Source organism: Poecilia formosa, unplaced genomic scaffold (assembly GCF_000485575.1).
Source record: "Poecilia formosa unplaced genomic scaffold, Poecilia_formosa-5.1.2 Scaffold37, whole genome shotgun sequence".
In the NCBI taxonomy this organism is placed as follows: Eukaryota; Metazoa; Chordata; class Actinopteri; order Cyprinodontiformes; family Poeciliidae; genus Poecilia; species Poecilia formosa.
The window spans coordinates 2,496,813-2,515,176 of NW_006799976.1; the positions used below are offsets into that span (position 1 = coordinate 2,496,813).

The 18,364-nt window shown below is 40.7% G+C and overlaps 1 protein-coding gene across 9 annotated transcripts in view; it reads left to right on the forward strand.

Annotated features, from left to right (window-relative positions):
* fryl (furry homolog, like) overlaps positions 1–18,364 on the forward strand; it is a 60,011-nt gene that overhangs the window by 18,418 nt on the left and 23,229 nt on the right. For 5 of the 9 annotated variants that reach the window (XM_016670712.1, XM_007550713.2, XM_007550717.2 and 2 more), the window contains exons 12-43: positions 4,065–4,168; positions 4,660–4,768; positions 4,886–4,972; positions 5,152–5,323; positions 5,398–5,530; positions 5,604–5,711; positions 5,802–6,039; positions 6,133–6,309; positions 7,204–7,290; positions 7,374–7,642; positions 7,809–8,016; positions 8,117–8,241; positions 8,868–8,925; positions 9,024–9,115; positions 9,205–9,377; positions 9,472–9,632; positions 9,715–9,825; positions 10,748–10,902; positions 10,994–11,093; positions 11,185–11,353; positions 12,462–12,730; positions 12,823–12,963; positions 13,051–13,219; positions 14,041–14,125; positions 14,929–15,041; positions 15,127–15,277; positions 15,362–15,465; positions 15,552–15,728; positions 16,463–16,664; positions 17,224–17,345; positions 17,444–17,631; positions 17,772–17,866. In XM_016670712.1, the coding sequence (XP_016526198.1) occupies positions 4,065–4,168; positions 4,660–4,768; positions 4,886–4,972; positions 5,152–5,323; positions 5,398–5,530; positions 5,604–5,711; positions 5,802–6,039; positions 6,133–6,309; positions 7,204–7,290; positions 7,374–7,642; positions 7,809–8,016; positions 8,117–8,241; positions 8,868–8,925; positions 9,024–9,115; positions 9,205–9,377; positions 9,472–9,632; positions 9,715–9,825; positions 10,748–10,902; positions 10,994–11,093; positions 11,185–11,353; positions 12,462–12,730; positions 12,823–12,963; positions 13,051–13,219; positions 14,041–14,125; positions 14,929–15,041; positions 15,127–15,277; positions 15,362–15,465; positions 15,552–15,728; positions 16,463–16,664; positions 17,224–17,345; positions 17,444–17,631; positions 17,772–17,866 (4,652 nt within the window). Of the gene's footprint in view, positions 1–1,102; positions 1,148–4,064; positions 4,169–4,659; positions 4,769–4,885; positions 4,973–5,151; positions 5,324–5,397; positions 5,531–5,603; positions 5,712–5,801; positions 6,040–6,132; positions 6,310–7,203; positions 7,291–7,373; positions 7,643–7,808; positions 8,017–8,116; positions 8,242–8,867; positions 8,926–9,023; positions 9,116–9,204; positions 9,378–9,471; positions 9,633–9,714; positions 9,826–10,747; positions 10,903–10,993; positions 11,094–11,184; positions 11,354–12,461; positions 12,731–12,822; positions 12,964–13,050; positions 13,220–14,040; positions 14,126–14,928; positions 15,042–15,126; positions 15,278–15,361; positions 15,466–15,551; positions 15,729–16,462; positions 16,665–17,223; positions 17,346–17,443; positions 17,632–17,771; positions 17,867–18,364 lie in introns of all 9 variants that reach the window. The other 4 variants (XM_016670710.1, XM_007550710.2, XM_007550712.2 and 1 more) reach the window with 1 other exon arrangement.

The following is an 18,364-nucleotide window of genomic DNA, read 5'->3' on the forward strand; positions in this document are numbered from 1 at the left end:
TTACTCTGAGACATTAACAGCAATTACTTTAGGAATTGATTATTCTGTTAATTAATCGATAAGAAAAAAATAGGTACATTCTGTATATTTTTAACTGAACCTTCTAATGTTTTTTTATACAATATTATAAATACTTTAAGAGATGCAAAAATTCTGGTCCTTTTATAATAAGAAAACTTTGTGTTGCCTAGAATTCAATAATATAGCTTTCCATAAGGGAATTTGGAGCAGATAACGCTCTTCAGGAGATTTGGGTAAAACATATTGACAGACAAAAGTCTTTTTAATCTTAAATGTAAAAAGTGCACAGTTTAGACTTATTTATTGCTGTGAATATTTTAGTTTATTCAGCAAATAACCTTTATTTTTGAGTGTTTATACACCAGGTAATAATTAATCAATTGCTAAATTTCTATAATCGATTCATTGCGATTAATCCGATTAATCGTTTCAGCCCTAATCCATCCCTCATTAAATGCAATACTAAATTAAACACATGAAATGTAATGACCCATTTAAAACCTAATGTTCTCGGGCTCAAAAGATTAACGTTCAGTTTGGAAACGTCCCTCTTTTAACAAATTATTGCATTTGTTTGTGATCCATAAAGCATGGCACCCACAGGGTTAAAATGGGACACTTTGAGCATGCTGGATGTGGGTTTGAATCAAACACTAAATCGGGCGTGGCTGCTTGTGTGTGTGTTGGAAGAGGCAGGCACTGCTGCAGTAAATTTGACTGTTTCTTGTCATCCTCTTTCTTTTGAAGTCTCTCCTGTCTGTTTTCTCTTCGTCTCCTTGTCTGATTTCCAAACTGCAGCACACACCTTAGTTTTGTTTGCAATTATACACTAATATATGTGCTCTAAATTTAATTTAACCTGAATGGACTGTCACATATGTAATACTAACATGCAACTTGATTCACAAGCGGCATGTCGGAACAGTTCATCATAGCTTCTTTTTCAACTTTACTGTTAAGCTAGTTTGTGCTTTTCTTGTCATATTTGTTCTGTTTTTGTTAATAACTTGCATGTGTCCCTCCCCAAACCATTCTTTTGTTTCCTGTCATTTTATGTTTTTCTCACGTTGACTCGCTCCAGATGCCATCTAACAACAGCATCAGAAAGCAGATTGAGACACTGCAGGTGAGTCGTCCAGTGTCAGTGCGTAGCCGGGCGCTCCCCCGCCCGTAATGGTCCAAAATCAGGACGGTGGGCAGACAGTAAAGTGCTGCTCACTTGGACCAAGGGTTGAGTTTTGCTGTTGTGACGTTACAGTGAAGCGCAGCATCAACAGGGAAGTTCAACACATGAACTGTGTTTGGAAGTTGTGAGGTTGCTCTGTGTGTTTAAAGTGGTTTGTTTTCATGCAGCGCTGCTGATTATTACCAGATGGTGAGAAAATGAGTTCTTTACTGCTCAATGGTTGTTTTTTAATTGTAGATTAATTTTTAGGGAAAAGTGACAAAAATGTTTTACTTGATAAAAAGTACTCCATTAATAATAATTTTATTACATTGTTGTGATAAAAAACAAACAAAAAACAAACAAACAAACAAAAACAGTAATACAAATTGTATTCAAAAGGTGTTTGGTGAGATGAATTGGATAATATTATTCTTGAAATGTCTTTTTATTCTGTCCTATCAGTGTGTCTAAGCACACCAAACACTCTTCAGTGTGGAGGTTGTTATGGCATGAAGAAGACTCAACTATTTTCAGTATTAGTGTTTAAAAATTAAGCTAGTTGAAGCACAAAAACTTATACAAAAAGTTTTTTCTTTTTTTTTCCAGAAGTATGGCAGCTATTCCATCAGGCTGTTACTGTAAATCAAGGAGGAAACGTAAATCTTAGGACATTTCTTCTATCGCAGAACGTTCTGGATTGGGAAATGTTAGCTAATGTGGACGTTTTCCAAAAGATTGCCTCAGGTTGATTTACTCTATAGGGAATACACAGAAAGACTGTTGTTTATAGTGACGTCAGCATAACTTTTAGTTAGTTATGCTGACCTCTCTAATGTCTCACATCTTCCCATAACACCAATGATTTGGGAAGATAATAAACTCAAACATTTAATTGGACACAGCTGTTATTTTAAAATGATCATTTAGAGAGAAATAAAGGACAGAATATCTTACTGTTGTTTTTAGAGCGCCAAATAAAAAAGTTTGTTTAGGAGCTGTAGTCTGTCTTTTTAAATGAGTAAAAGAGTGGCTGTGATTGTTTTAAGTTTGGTTTTATTTGTACAAATTTGAGTTAGAAAATACTTTATTCATCCCAAAGGATAAAGTAAATGTTGTAACTCAAAATCGAAGTTTTGAATCTGGGCAGGAAGGATGTCCCGTAGCAGTCAGACTCACAACAAAACCGAAGATGCCTCTGACTGAAGACTGTATGATGGCTTATGACTTTCACAATTTTTCTAGCAGCTCAATTTCCAGGAAGCAGCAAATCTCTCTTTGTTTTAACGTCTATCTGATCGAGTGGTTAGAAACCGATTCCAAAACTGTAGAAAATACATAAAATACCCGTCTAAACACCTGGACAGTTTTCCTGTATTATTACCTTAGACTTTAGTTGAGAAAATAGTTGATCTATAAACATTTCAAAGCTGAAAGGGTCAACTTTTAATTTATGCACAGAGCAGGAAAAGCGTTTTGTTATTTGCATTACTTTAGCAAAAATTGGACAAGCCTTTATCAGTAGGTCATTGTTTTACAAAAGCAAAGTTAGACATTTGGCACAAAATCTGTTAAGAATAGATGCAGTTTGATCTACAAAGAGATGGTGAAAGAGCTTTTTACAGAGAAATGGAGAAAAAGAAATCTAAGCAGATCTATTAACTTTTTTTGTTTTTGGAGACAGACTGTTGTTTGTGTTGTAGCCATCGTTGGAGCCAACAGAAACCATTTTTAAATAGGAAAACCACAGAAAAATATTTAAGGACTGGGATTTGTTTCTCTGTATCCTGTTGCACATTTCATTATTTCATGAGTATTTGAGTTTCGTTTTCTCATTTTCATTGTATTGAGTCATACCACTCATGCAGTGTCAAATGTGCGCTATTAATACTTGATGCTTTGTTTTATGTTATGCTCCTTCACAGTGGCTCTTCTCACTGCTGGGAATTTACAGCTGATGGTTCCTTTGCTGTTGTGTAAAACTGATGAAACTTTTCTGTAGAAGCGTCTGAGGCCCATTACTCTGTAAAAGTTCTGACGCAGTACTTCCAGTTATTGTTGCATGTTGCACAACATTTTTACTGCTCCTGCCATGACTGGCAAAATCAGTATAATTGCTTTTGTTTTAAAATACAGAAAACAGAGAATTTAATTAGCAGATGAGAAACTGCATTAAAAAAGTCTGCATTTAATCTAGCTGTCATTATGCTTAAGGTTACTTAGGTTTGAGTAAGCTTCTCAGGTAGTTACGGATCCCTTATTAGGTGTGGGTGGCTTTTACTAACTTGTGTGTTTTGCAAGAAACTTGATCATGTGATCAGTTGGTTTCATTTGTTAGTTGTATTTACGTCTTTTAATACAATAATTAATGTAGCAAATGAGCAAAATGGCTCACACTGAGCAACTCTGTTTGAAAAATGAAGTTTTCCTTCCCAGTCGTTTAATTTGTTGGATGTTCTTGCTGAAATATTAATAAAACTTCCATGAGGTGTAAAAAGCACATTGAACAAATCCCGTCTACCTGCAAATTTGACACATCGGTTTAAACCGAGGCATCATTATCATGTTTATAGTGTTTATATGTACTGCTAATCTGGTGAAAGACTAGATTACGTATGACCTTTGATGATGAATTTGTGAAGTGTTTTGATTAGGAAGAGTGAACTTTTGAACTAATATGTGTAAATGTGTGGCATCATTAATATACAGTTAAATACAACTTTAAATGCATTGTATTGCTGTGTTTAAGAGTGACTGTCTGTAAAGTTGCAACATGTTTCATAGCCTCTCTGGTCTCTCAGGTGAGTAATGAAGCTTTCAACATACAATTTCTGTCTGAGACAATAATGTTTGTTTTTTGTTTTTCTTCCACCTGTAGAATAAAGATCCCAAAATGTCCCGTGTGGCGCTGGAGTCGCTCTACAGGCTGCTGTGGGTCTACATTATCAGAATCAAGTGTGAGAGTAACACCGTCACACAGAGGTCAGTTGCGTAACCATGTAAATGCTTCCAGCCAATCAATTTCTGTGCAACTCGTTCCTATTAAAAACAGTTTCTCACATAAATGCACAGCTTAACAAATGCAAACCAGAAACTACAGAGTAATGAAGACTGGATACTGTTGTACTCCACACTTTTCAGATTTTTTTTTGTTGCTCATATAACATTTCATTTAGGTGTTTTCAAGGTTTAGAAAGTGCTTGATGTGTGTGAAAAGTCCTTGAAAGTGTGCAGCTTTAATCACAAACCTAATTTCTTTTTAAAAATTTATCTTGTGAAGAGCTTTAATTTTACCGTAGGAAAACTGTCCAAATCTTGTTCTATATATCATAGAATCCCTCTAAAATAAATTCAGTTTGTAAGAAGGTGAGAAAATGTAAAAAAAAAATAATAATAATAATAAATTCTACTACGGTATGAAGCTGGTGTCATTCAGTGCTGTATATGCTTATTACCCTGTTTCTACTCCTCAGCCGACTGCTCAGCATCGTGTCAGCACTTTTCCCCAAAGGCTCCCGCAGTGTGGTGCCCAGAGACACGCCCCTCAACATCTTTGTCAAGATCATCCAGTTCATAGCCCAGGTCTGACTGGAACACTGTTTTTTTTTTGTTTTTTTTTGTTTTTTTAAAGAATAGCTGACACACCACACAGGCCTGAGTGTGTCTAACTGCTTCTGTTGTTGTTGTTGGTTTCTGCAGGAAAGACTGGACTTTGCTATGAAGGAGATCATCTATGACCTGCTGTGTGTGGGCAAGTCTCACAAAACATTCACCATCAATCCAGAGGTAAAGAGTTAAACATGCTGGGTTTGAGTTCTGTTTATTGCTTCAGGTAATGATTATTTTATTTTTAGCAAGCTACTTTTGAGGCTACATGCTCATTAATGGATTACTAGATTAGTATGTCGATTACTTCAATCGTTTCAGCCCTATTTCTCTTCTTGCTATGTTTTCTGTCCCTCCAGAGGATGAATATTGGTTTGCGAGCCTTCTTGGTGATTGCAGACAGCCTGCAGCAGAAAGACGGCGAGCCTCCGATGCCTACGACAGGGATCATCATGCCTTCTGGGAACACCATGCGTGTCAAAAAGATCTTCCTCAACACCACACTTACTGACGAGGAAGCAAAAGTGATCGGTAGGTTTGGTATTTGGGCAGGTAACGTTGCACACGTATATTTAATGTTCTAAGATCGCTGGGTGTTTCCTCAGGTATGTCAATGTACTATCCGCAAGTAAGAAAGGCCTTGGATAACATCCTGCGTCACCTGGACAAGGAAGTGGGACGCTCCATGAGCATGACAAGTGTTCAGATGTCTAACAAAGAGCCCGAAGACATGATTACGTACGTAAGCACAACTTTGATGCGTGTAATTTCCTGCTGGGTGTGACTTAGCTTTTTATGAACTGTTCCGCAGGGGGGAGAGAAAACCAAAGATCGATCTGTTCCGGACATGCGTGGCCGCCATCCCAAGACTGATACCAGATGGCATGAGCAGACAAGAGCTGATAGAGCTCCTAGCCAAGTACGTCACCCTCAGTGACCTTCATCTCATTCCAATCTGTGAGCTGCGGTGAAGCCTGTGCAAACCTCTTTGTTCGTTCCACGTCCGTAGATTGACCATCCACATGGACGAGGAGCTGCGTGGCCTTGCCTTCACGTCTCTTCAGGCCCTCATGGTGGATTTCCCCGAGTGGCGGGAGGACGTCCTCTCAGGGTTCGTGTACTTCATAGTCAGAGAGGTCACGGACGTCCATCCCACGCTGCTGGACAACGCAGTCAAGATGCTGCTGCTGCTCATCAGCCAGTGGAAGCAAGCCGTGCAGAGCAGCAACAAGGGCCATGATACACAGGTGGGTCCTTTGGGTTTCTTTGGCCACAGTTTCATGCAACATGTTGGAAATACTCAATAATAATTTTTTTGTTTTTGTTCTATTGTGTTAAAGGGCTCAACTAACAGCCGGTCTCTGTCCTTGGAGCGCACCCCGCCTTCAGCAGTGCTTCATGTTGTGGAGGGTTTAGCGCTGGTTGTGCTCTGTAGCTGCCGGCCAGCCACCCGCAAGTTGGCCGTTAATGTCTTAAAGGAGGTCCGTGCTCTGCACACAGCACTGGGAATCGGCAAGGTAACAAGTTCAGGCTCACTGTACCTTGCAGAAGCATTAATGGCACTCGAAAAAATTCACGTTACATTACGATTCATTCTTTTTAAAATATATTAAAGGGGGTGTTTTATGTAAAATTAACTTTCTTGAGATTTACTTCAAGAAAACCGCACCTGGAATGTTGCTTTGATTCTTTCATGGATGTTTCAGAAATGCTTGAATCTCCCATGGCAACCGTTTAGGTTGTTTAAGGGCTTCCTGATGAAACGTGCCACCTATTTACCTAAAGCTCCTACTTGGAGTTGCAGCCTCCCAGGCGAGCTCCCTCATGCAGAACTCTGAAATGGCACCATGTGCCTGGAAAATTCATAATATGACCCCTTTAATAATAATACAAAATTCAAAGAGGGAAACAAATATTGCCGATGACCTTGGACATACTGCTCCCACCTTGATACAGAATCAGGCCTTTTAGATCCTTTTCTGAGGCACAGACCGTGAAGTTAGTCATAACTGATCAAAGATACTTTCACAGAACAGCTGTGTTTACTCTACGTTTATATTACATGCAGATGGAATCTTTTATTTGCTTATGTGATCGCTGAAGGCATTTGGCTGCACTTTTATTCAAGGATTTCAGAGTAAAAGGTTTTTCTTCAGGTTTTTCTTTGTAAAAATTTTGAAAACATTTTTTTTTATTTTCCTTCCATTTCATAATTGTGCACTACTTTGTGTTGGTCCAGCAAATAAAAAAGGCAAAATGTGAAAAAGTTTCAGGGGCATTAATAGTTCTGCAAGGGACTGTGCAGAACTATTCTATGTTATTATTATAAATGGGAAATTGAATAGCTGTGTGCCTGCAGAGGAGTAACGGAGTTTAATTAAGCTTCATTTGTCGTGTCCTAATCTCTGTAGGGAGATGAGGAACTGGCTATTGATGTAATGGACAGATTAAGTGCTTCTGTGTTGGAGAGCTTCATCCACCTGACCGGAGCTGACCAGGTATGACCGTTCCCTCGCTTCTGCACAAACGAAACATCTTGTGAAACTCTGCTGATCTTCCCCTGCCCTTCCCTTTGCCGCAGACCAACTTGCTGTATTGCCCCAGCGGGATCGAGCTTCAAACACTAGCAGAGTGGAGTTCCTCTCCCATCAGCCACCAGTTCGATGTGGTCAGCCCGTCGCACATCTGGGTGTTTGCCCACGTCACGCAGGGCCAGGACCCCTGGGTCATCAGCTTCTCCAGCTACCTGCGGCAGGAGAACCTGCCCAAACATTGCCCCACCGCCCTCAACTATGCCTGGATGTTTGCCTACACCCGCCTTCAGCTGCTGTCTCCGCAAGTTGACATAAAGTACGCTTTGTGTCCTGTTACCGCTTATGTTGTGACACACTCGCTTCAAATAGTAGTTGGTGTAGAAAGCAAATGATGAGGGGAAAACAGGAGAGTTGCGTCTCTCCATTTGCTAACCTCAACTCAGACTAATCCAACCCGATGTTTTCTGTTCGTCCACCTCCAGCAGCCCCATCAATGCCAAAAAGGTGAACAGTCTGAACAGCAGCGATTCCTACGTCGGCCTTTGGAGAAACTACCTGATTCTTTGCTGCAGCTCCGCCTCCTCCTCCTCAATGTGCTCCTCCTCATCCTCCACCTCCGGCTCCGTCCGCTGCTCCCCGCCTGAGACGCTGGCGTCTACGCCGGACAGCGGCTACAGTTACGATTCCAAGGTCGGAAGAGTACGCTCAAACCGAGAATGACGGAGCAGAATAAAGCATCGGCTGTGCAGCAGCATCGTTGTGACCAAAGTGAATGTGTGTGTGTTCACAGATTGTCGGGACTCCGTCCCCCTCCTCCCTCTTTAAACACATCGTTCCAATGATGCGCTCTGAGAGCATGGACATCACAGAGTCTTTGGTGTTGGGGCTTGGCAGGACCAACCCTGTTGCCTTCAGGTAAAAAAATACTGATACGAAATCTATAATCATATGTATCTCAGGGTTCTTACACTTTCTGGTTAATTGTGGAATTGAAGTTTTATCACAACATTTTGTGGCGCTATAATGATAAAAGTGAAGACATCAGTCACATAAAGAAATGTTTGTATCACTACATTTCACACAGTAACTGCATTTAATCAATTTATTGATACTCTAATTAAATAAACAGTGGAGAAAATGGTAAAAATAACAATCCTGACAATAATGTCTAATGATGTTTAAACATCATGAATTCGAATTTATTGTGGCAACTATAAATTAAAATCATTATACAAAGAAATGTATCACGATAAATGATAAACAATACGATACACACCACTTATCAAAGTGTTTTCCAAGAGTATGAATGATATTTATATTTCCAGACTGTTTTCCCTTTGCCATCCATTCATCTATCTGCTCACCTCATCTATGTGAAAATTTGTTTCTATACTTAAAAAAACAGATTAAAATGAACTCTGCATTTTTAAATTTGTAAAGAATTAAAAATGAAAAATATGTGGATTTTATAGTTTTTTTTTTGTTTGTTTGTTTTTATTTTTTTAAAACGTTTATTGACATGCATGTCTTCCATCCTTCAGAGAACTAATAGAGGAGCTAAACCCAATCATAAAAGAAGCTCTGGAAAGAAGACCAGAAGTGAGTGTGGCTCAGTGAGGACTTTAAAAGTATTCAGTCAAACTTTATTTTATTTACGCGACACTTGAATCCAATGAAAACGTTTCCATCATTTACAGAACATGAAGCGACGCAGGCGTCGGGACATCCTCAGGGTCCAGCTGGTCCGGATATTTGAGTTACTCGCTGATGCTGGCGTCATCAGCCACGTGTACGTAAACCCAAGGCGTTGAGACTTCTCCTCTCAGAAAGCCACTGGATGAACTCCGTGATGATTTATTTTTTTCTTTTGGTTTCCAGATCCAGTGGAGGTTTGGACGGGGAGAGCCACTCTCTCAACAGCACGCTGCTCGAGTACGTGGACCTCACCAGGCAGCTGCTGGAGGCAGAAAACGACAAGGACTCTGACACGCTGAAGGACATCCGCTCTCACTTCAGCGCACTTGTGGCCAATATCATACAGAATGTTCCAGGTACGTTTAAGCTGCGCTCTTGACTGTCCGGTGAAATTTAAACAATAAAAAAAAAGTTTCTCCATTTAACATGTTTTTTTGTTTTTTTTCCCAGTAAACCAGAGGAGGACCATCTTCCCTCAGCAGTCACTGCGGCACAGTCTCTTCATGCTGTTTAGTCACTGGGCTGGACCCTTCAGCATCATGTTCACTCCTCTGGATCGCTATAGTGACAGAAATATGCAGATCAATCGCCATCAGTACTGTGCGCTGAAGGTAAGCGTTTAGCGATGCCGACGTCGGCTTTAACCTCTCGCGCCATCCGCTCTGAGAGCTAAATTCCCGTTTCATCGTTCAGGCCATGTCTGCCGTGTTGTGTTGCGGACCCGTAGCCGACAACGTCGGCCTGTCGTCTGATGGCTACCTCTACAAGTGGCTGGACAACATTTTGGATTCACAGGACAAGAAGGTGAGCAAAATGTTGCTGGTAGTTGTGATGAACTCTAAAATAACCACTGATCCAGATTTTATGATTTAAATTCAAGAATATTTTTTGCAAAAAATAGTGTGGTGCTTTTTTATACATTCAGAAGTCTTACATACTTTCAATATTGGCATGAAGGTCGTTTAAATTTTATGCTTTTAAGAATTTTTTTTCCCTCTAACGCTTATGCTTCCAACTCCCATGGGATTCAAAAGCAGGAACTGGGTGCACAAATTTGCATTTATTATGGATTTTCTCTATCCCAAACATGCTCTATATTATATATTCTGACGCAAAGGCATGTATACTTCATCAGAAATATTTGGTTTTGTAGAAATTTAGAATATTAAATGTGGCTGAATATTTTGGGGATTTTTCTCAGCAGCACTGGTAAATTTGATGGTTTGGTAGCTCAAGCACAGCTTTTAAGCAGGACTTTTAATTGCGTTATGATTCCAAAGTCAGGTTTTATTTTTTATGTTTGACATTATTGTTTTGTTGGGACACACATTCTTACTTCACTGACCAAAACTGTCACCGTCTGGCGAAACAAAAAGGGTCCAAGAAATCACTAAAAACAGGGCATCCTTAAAAACCCTTACATCCATGTATCTAAAAATAAGGCCTTAAAAAAACTCAAATTTATATATATATATAAAGACGGCTTTTAATATGTTAATATTGCAAGCCTTAAATTTTGTCTTGACAGGACTGTTTAATCTCTTATATTTATTTCTCACACAAGACATTCAAAGTTGCGCTCCAGGTTCTTTTCTTTTTATTTCCAACTGTTGAAATTTCCGATGTATATTTACAGTACAAACTTTGCTGAATATTTTTAAAATCTCATTTTATACCTGAAGATGTGGCGTCACGGTTTAAATATTTGGTTTGCGGTCACCTTTAGGTCCACCAGCTGGGTTGCGAGGCCGTGATGTTGCTGCTGGAGCTCAACCCAGACCAGAGCAACCTCATGTTTTGGGCCGTGGACCGATGTTACACCGGCTCACGGCGCGTTGCGGCTGGCTGTTTCAAGGCCATCGCCAACGTCTTTCATAACAGGTACTACCTGCATTAGCAGGATGAACTTCAATTTATTTTTTTTACTGGGTTGTTTGTCCGTCAAACAACTTGTTTTTTTTCCCCCTTTTAGGGATTATCAGTTTGATACTGTGGTGCTGCTGAACCTGATTCTGTTCAAGGCAGCTGATTCTTCCAGGGAAATCTACGAGGTAGCCATGCAGCTGTTACAGGTCAGTCTGGTCCGTGTTCATTCAGTGCTTCTGTTGGGATTTTTCCCTTCAACTTTTGAGACGTTCTCACCGCTGCGTGTGTGTGAAACAGATCCTGGAGCCAAAGCTTTTCCGTTATGCACACAAACTGGAGATCCAGCGGACAGATGGCATCTTGACTCCTCCCTCACCGCTTCCACACCTGTACTCCGTGTCTTACTACCAGCTTTCTGAGGAGCTTGCGAGAACATATCCGGAGCTCACTCTGCCTATTTTCTCAGGTCAGCTACTTAACAAAATGCTGCTGGATGGTTTGTTGTGAGATAAAATGGCTGTGCTGCCATACTAATGGAGGGTTTGTCTGCTTCTTGAGATCCTTGAAAATTATTGAATTTTAATTAGGTCTTTTCAAGGAATGTGGACAGTGCTTGATTTTGGTATAAAGTCTTTAAAAGTTTTTGATATTGAAACTGCACAGTTTAGTAATAAAGTGCAATCTAATGCTAGATTAGAAGCCAAAATTTGGAAAACAATATTTACAATTAAACCCTCACTGTCTGAAGTTAAACTTTTCTTTCTTAAGCCTGTTTTTATTTGCTAAATGTCAGGAAACATAGCAAAAGCATTTTGTACTTCATTTTTTGCTTTATTTTTGAATATTCCTAATGCCTCAATGAATTATTGATCTTCAGGGTTTCCCTCAGTGTATTATAAGCCTGGCGGGCCACCAGGCTTTACTTGTGCCCCCACCAGGCTAAGCATTGTTTATTTTTTAAAATATTTGCATTTTTTAAGACTTTGTGGTTTGTGTTCAGGTATTAATCTTCTAACCTTTTAATAACACTTTATCAAGTGATATTTTCAAATTTCCTGTCAACTTTAAACATTATTTAAACCAAAAAAAACAAGGAACCTGCAAAGTTTCCGGGGGAAAACCTGGAACGGGGGAAATGAAACAAAAAATGGCCTAATTTCTTTTAAAAGGTGAAAAAAGGTAATTAAAATGGGGGAATTTTTTTTTTGTCAAATGTATGTTTCGTTCTGGGATCAGTCCGGTGTATAGGGCGTGTGCGGGAGAGACATTTCAAAACATAGAATTTTGCTGTATTTTAGCTTACCTTGTCCCTGCTGTAGATTGTAGAATAATTTGACAAAAGCATTATTATTAATAACAGTAATAAATGGTATCATACAGTAGTGAATTAAAACTGTCTTTTTTTAGTATATATGTTTGTTTTATTTCCAAAAGTTTGAAAACTTAGCTTGAAAATGCTTGAAAAGTGCTTCGGTTTAACTGTGGGAAAACTGTACAAGCACTTTCATGTGTCATTTCTGGATATTTTTTTTTAAATTATATTTTTGCTACCATGTGATTGTCCCAAATCACAGAAGTCAGCCAGCGTATCCAAACAGCACATCCTAGTGGCCGTCAAGTCATGTTGCACTACCTCCTACCGTGGATGAACAACGTGGAGCTGGTGGAATTCAAGCCGACCATAAGGCGACCAGAGGACTGCGGCAGCGGCGAGGAAGAGGAGGATAGCCAAGACCAAGAGATCATGATGGTGAACAGCCGCCGCTGGCTCCGTGGAGAGGGGTGGGGATCCCCTCGTGCAACGACCATGGTGCTAAACAACCTCATGTTTATGACCGCCAAGGTGAGACGACTCACAAAACCCCCCCTCCTGCCCCCACACCCTGCTACGAATCCGACGTGCCGAGAATCCTAATCAGTGTCCGTTCTTTGCAGTACGGAGATGAATTTGCTTGGTCAGAAATCGAGAACGTGTGGACGACGTTGGCAGACAGTTGGCCAAAGAACCTCAGAATCATTCTGCACTTCCTCATCAGTATATCCGGGGTCAGCAGTGACCCCAGCCTCTTGCCCTACGTAAGTGGCAACACTTTTTTTTCCTTTCAGGAACCGTGGGAGACATGTGGCATTTGTTTCTAACATTTTTCTAACATGTGTCCTCAGGTGAAACGAGTGGTGGTTTACTTGGGCAGAGATAAAACGATGCAGCTGCTGGAGGAGTTGATGTGGGAACTTCAGCTGACTGAGCCGGTCAGCTCAGCTGTGACCCACATGGACAACCCCCCTTATTACCGCATCACCTCCAGTTACAAGATCCCCTCAGTGACCTCAGGTAATGGACCAATAGAGACACACAAGTTCATTTCTTACATTGGAGATGCACCAATCAGGCCTTAAGCTGATTCTGGATTTGATCATTGTTTCTTAGTTGAGATTCATGCCCCGGACCTAAAGTTTTGGCCGGGTCTAGCCAAAATTGTTTGCTTGATGGCTCGGGATTCTGTGATGCATTTTTTTAAGCCTACAGTGCGCACAGAGAAAACTTTACAAGAATGCTCAACATAAATATGTGTTAATGTGCTTGTTATAGTCTAAATAGTGGAGGAAATAGTTTACCAGTTGAGGAAAGAAAGAAATGAAGGTGCTGAAGTTCATTGTACTGTAACAAGCGCAGCACATTGAGCCTGCAGCCCCGCCCCCCCTCTGCTCCTATCAATCACACATCCCAGATGATTTGCCCTTGACTCACCCTGCGCTTACAAGTGATGTGACGGAGCTGGAAGATGTTAAGCAAAATCTAAAAATGGGAGAAGTTAATTATAGGCTAAAAACGAAAGAAGCAAAATCTTAATTAAAATAATATGTCTGGATACTTTGGACTTGGGCCTAAAATACAAGTGAATTAATCAGGTCTTGTTAGATTTTTTAGACCTGCTGTAAACTCAGTGTTTTTCTAAGGACATAAATTTTCTAGTTTGTCAACTGAAAATAATGGTATTCTTAGATTTGAGGCTAAATTAATAGCCATTTTTCCCCCTCTGGAATAATTGGCCAATTCCAATCACTGGTTGATTGATTGGTGCATCTCTAGTTCTATCAACTAAATGCTGTACTTCCAGTGCCAGACGATGTGTTTCTTGCCTTCTCCATCAGGAACAACCTCCAGCAGCAATACCATGGTGCCAGGAAGCGAGGGTCATCAAGACGGCAAGAGCAAAGACCCAAACATGGAAGACAGGTACCAACTTCTGCACAAATTTCCTATTAAAAGCTGTTATGAGTTTTTATTCCTGCATTTGGTCACTCCCTTGGCCTCTTCTTTTTATTTTAAGAGTAGATTAGTTGGTCCTTAAAGCTAAAGTTGACAACTAGTCTTGAGTGGGACCGAGACCAAAGCTGTTCTCTACTGTCCTAAAACAACAACTCTCAAAAATATTACGGCAGTGTATTTTAGGAAGCTTCAAAATGAAGTCACCATGTGCCAACATCACAACAGCTTAGAACTTTCTAAGATGGCAGATGTGTAAACGTCTATGATGATTTTGAAATCGAAGTTGTTTGAAAAGACGACAGACATCAGCGGAGTTAGATAAATGTCAAAAAATACACCCCAAACTAACTTTGTCTAGTCTGTGGCGCGATGCCTGGCGAGTATCAGTGTTTCTGATTAAACTAGGCAAAACTGGAGTCCAGTAAGCTGTTCTTTTTTGAGAATCTTCAGAATTTCTAATGTGTTTCGAATCACATCTCGACAACACGCACCTTTCCACTCCAAGTGTTCGGTTCCCTTAAGATAAAAGTCCACTTTGGCCTTGTCTTCTGTCAAATTAGCTGTCGGCTTCACCCTCCAGGACCAAATAATCTGGAGTTATACTAAAAGGAAAGGACATCTTACTGCAGATTCTCAACCTTTTAATGCGCTTTATCTTCAAAAATTTAAGAATGCATAAATTCAGAAGAACATCTGAATTTATGACATTTATGCCTAGAGGCTCTATGCAGTCTGAGATTTTGGTTTTACCAGCACGTCTCCTCCCACAGTTACACACACCTGGATATTTACTCGGGTCTGAACAGCAACCTGAACCGCCAGCACCACCGCCTGGAATCTCGGTACAGCAGCAGCTCTGGTGGCTCCTATGAGGACGAGAAGAGTAAGCAGAGAACAAGCCCACACTCCTCCTCAGCATAGTGTAGTTTTAATACGGTGTAAGACCATGCTTACTAATGTGTCTCCAGGTGACTCCATGCCACTTTATGCAAACTGGCGCTTGAAAGTAATGGACCACAACCAGCCGGAGCCTCTCCCGTTCCCCCCGACGGGAGGCTTCTGGGCTCCGTTAGTGGATTACCTACCAGAGACAAACACCCCCACTGTGCCGCTCCACAGGTACCATGTAATACGGTGTTTCACCACAGACGTTCAGCTTTGGTTAAAGCTCACAGTCGTCCTCCGTTTTTTTTTTTTTTTCAGATGCAACATTGCAGTCATCCTGCTGACGGACCTCATAGTAGACCACGGGATCAAAGTGGAGTGGAGCGCATACCTTCACCTTTTGTTACATGCTGTGTTTATAGGTAACGTCCTCCGATGTTTCACGCGTCGTCTCTGCTCACGTACCGGCCTCGTGGCGTCACTTTGTCGTTCTGCTCTCGTCCTCCAGGCTTTGATCACCAGCACCCAGAGGTCTACGAGCACTGCAAGCGGCTGCTGCTTCACCTGCTTGTCGTCCAGTCTGCAAACAGCCAGTCCGTGGCCATGGTGCTGCTGCGGAACAGAGACTACAACGATCCCCGGGTTCTGACGGTGAAGCCAGCGATTCCAGAGCTCAGCCTTACAGGTCAGTCCTGCCGTCAGCCAGTGGAAAGCAGGGAAGCAACTAACGGTTATTTCAGCAACCGATGATTGTGCCAATTGTTCGGATGATTAATCGGATAAAACATAAAAAAATAGCTACATTCTTCATTTAACCACTTAAACCTTATTAATGCAATGTTAGAAATGCATTAAGAGATGGAAATATTTTTTTAAAATAAGAAAATAAACATTTATTGCCTAAATGCAATAAAAATAGATTTCTTTTAGTTTGCACTTGATTATTTGTAGATTTATTGACAATTTTTAGTATGTGTCTAATAGGAGATTTTGTTTCATTTTTAAGTAGAGAGAAGATTTTTTATATTGAGTGCTAAATTTGTACACTTTTTTTAAAATAGTTTTCTCATTTACTGCCATATTCTTTCAGTAAATGGTCCTTTCTTTTGCAGTTAATTAATTGATTCCAATTAGTTGACGATTATTTCAATAATAGATTGATCACGATTAATCTTGATTAATCCGATGAGTCGTTTCAGCCCTAATTAGAAGTAGATATCAAAGTCAATGTTAAACAAAAAGGGGTGTGAACAGATTTTTAACATTTAACCAAAACTTTTATTGTTCCCTTTCGTCACCCCAAACTTAGCCACCGGGTGGCAGCAAAGGTCTTTCCCATATGTGCAAATGTAAACTGTGCCACAAGCAAAGCTACAGCCTGACATCAACCGAGTGTGGTCTTGTTGAATGTTTCCACAGGAATGCAGGAGATTTTGCCAGATTTTCAGCCGTCGCCGATGACAGACTCGGGCCTCAGCACCAGCTCCACATCCTCCAGCATAAGCCTCGGTGCGGGGAGCAGCACTTTGTCCCACCTCTCCCCCACGCTTCTCATCGAGGCCGATATTAACGCCGAACAGGACGACAAGGCCAAGGGTCTCATCGAGTTCATCACGTCAAGGTGAGGAAGATACAGCAGTATAAGTAGATTTTATGTACATTCTCATGATGCAGCTCAGTTTGAGACAGTAGTTGTAGCAACGCCGAGTGTTTTACTTAAGTTTACAATGATTATGCTTTCACGCTTCCAGTGGTGTCTAACAGGAGCCGGTATTTAGGTTCTGCATGGGTTTGAGTTTGGTTTGGCTTCATCTGGGGTTTTTTCTGGTGTGGTGCCTAAGCAATTTAAAATTAATCAAGATAAATGATTAATTGCTTAATTAGAATGAGCTTGATCATTTCTGTTGTGGTGATTAATATTTTTTGTAGGGAAATTTTGTTTAAAGATTTCATTATCCATTTAATTTTTTGTTTTGTTTTGTTCTTGGTTGTTGTGTTTTATTATTTGATGAAGTAATAAGTGGAGTGTTCTTTTACAGATGTAAAGTTTATTGATCTTTGAGAGGGCAAACTTACATTATTTGCAAATGATCTCAATACAACATTTTTGTTTATCGTCCTGCAAAATTTGCTATCGTGACGGACCTATTGTCTGATCTTTGTTCACTCTCATCCTGCAGAAAGCGAGGTCCACTCTGGAATCACGAAGACGTCTCTCCCAAGAACTCCAACATTAAGAGCGCCGACCAGCTCAGCGTTTTCGTCAGACACGTCGTCACGGTCTTCAAGCAATCCCAGACAGGTCTGAACGGACGTCCTCGACTCCTCTTCTGTCGTTTCCGCCCATCCTTCTGTCGATTTTGTGTTGGAGTTATCTGCATGTTACGCGCCTCTCTTCAGGTTTCCCTCTGGACTCCATGCTGAGCGAAGTAGCTCTGAGAACGGCTCTGTCCTGCTCTTCTCGACACTACGCCGGTCGCTCGTTCCAGATTTTCAGGGCGCTCAAACAGCCTCTGACTCCGGCCACTCTGTCTGACATCCTGTCTCGACTAGTGGAGACTGTAGGAGACCCAGGAGAGGAGGCCCAGGTCAGAATATGGGAACACTGCATCATACTGCTGCTCTGAACAAATTTAATCCATTATTTAAAGACACAATGTAACTGGTTGTGGAAAAATGTCAAGCTGTCTGATTTGAACTGACTAAATATATGTTCATATTTTTCCAGGGTTTTGTCATTGAGCTCCTCCTGACATTAGAGTCAAGCATCGACACTTTAGCAGATATTATCAAAAACTACGACCTCCTGTCTGCCTTAGCACAGTAAGTCTTCTCACAAGTTCCTTTCTTACTTTGTCATTATTTTCTACTGCACAATTAGACAAAATCTGCTGGAGGGCCAATATTGGATAAAATCGGCTATTTTTTTTTTTTTTAGCTGTCCATCATGTTATGTTATTCCCTCATCAAAATCACACCTGTAGTGTCGCTTTGATTCTTTCATGTATGTTTGAGAAATCCTTTAATCTCCCACGGCAACGATTCAGCTGTTCAAAACGCCTGGTTAGACCTGGCGCCGCCTTCGAAACGCAGCTCCTGCTCAGAGCTGCAGTTTCCAAGCTTCTGCCTCACAGAGCAGCCTGGCCACCTGACTCTCACTCAGCTCCTTCAGACTAGCCAGCAGCAATTAGCAAACATCTGGTTGAATTGCACATCTACTGAGATCTTTATGCCTCCTACTTCTCAGTGAAGCACTGGTAAAAAATAAATAAATAAAAAGGCAGAGTTTCTTAAAGAGACATGCCCAATTTCAAGAAGTTA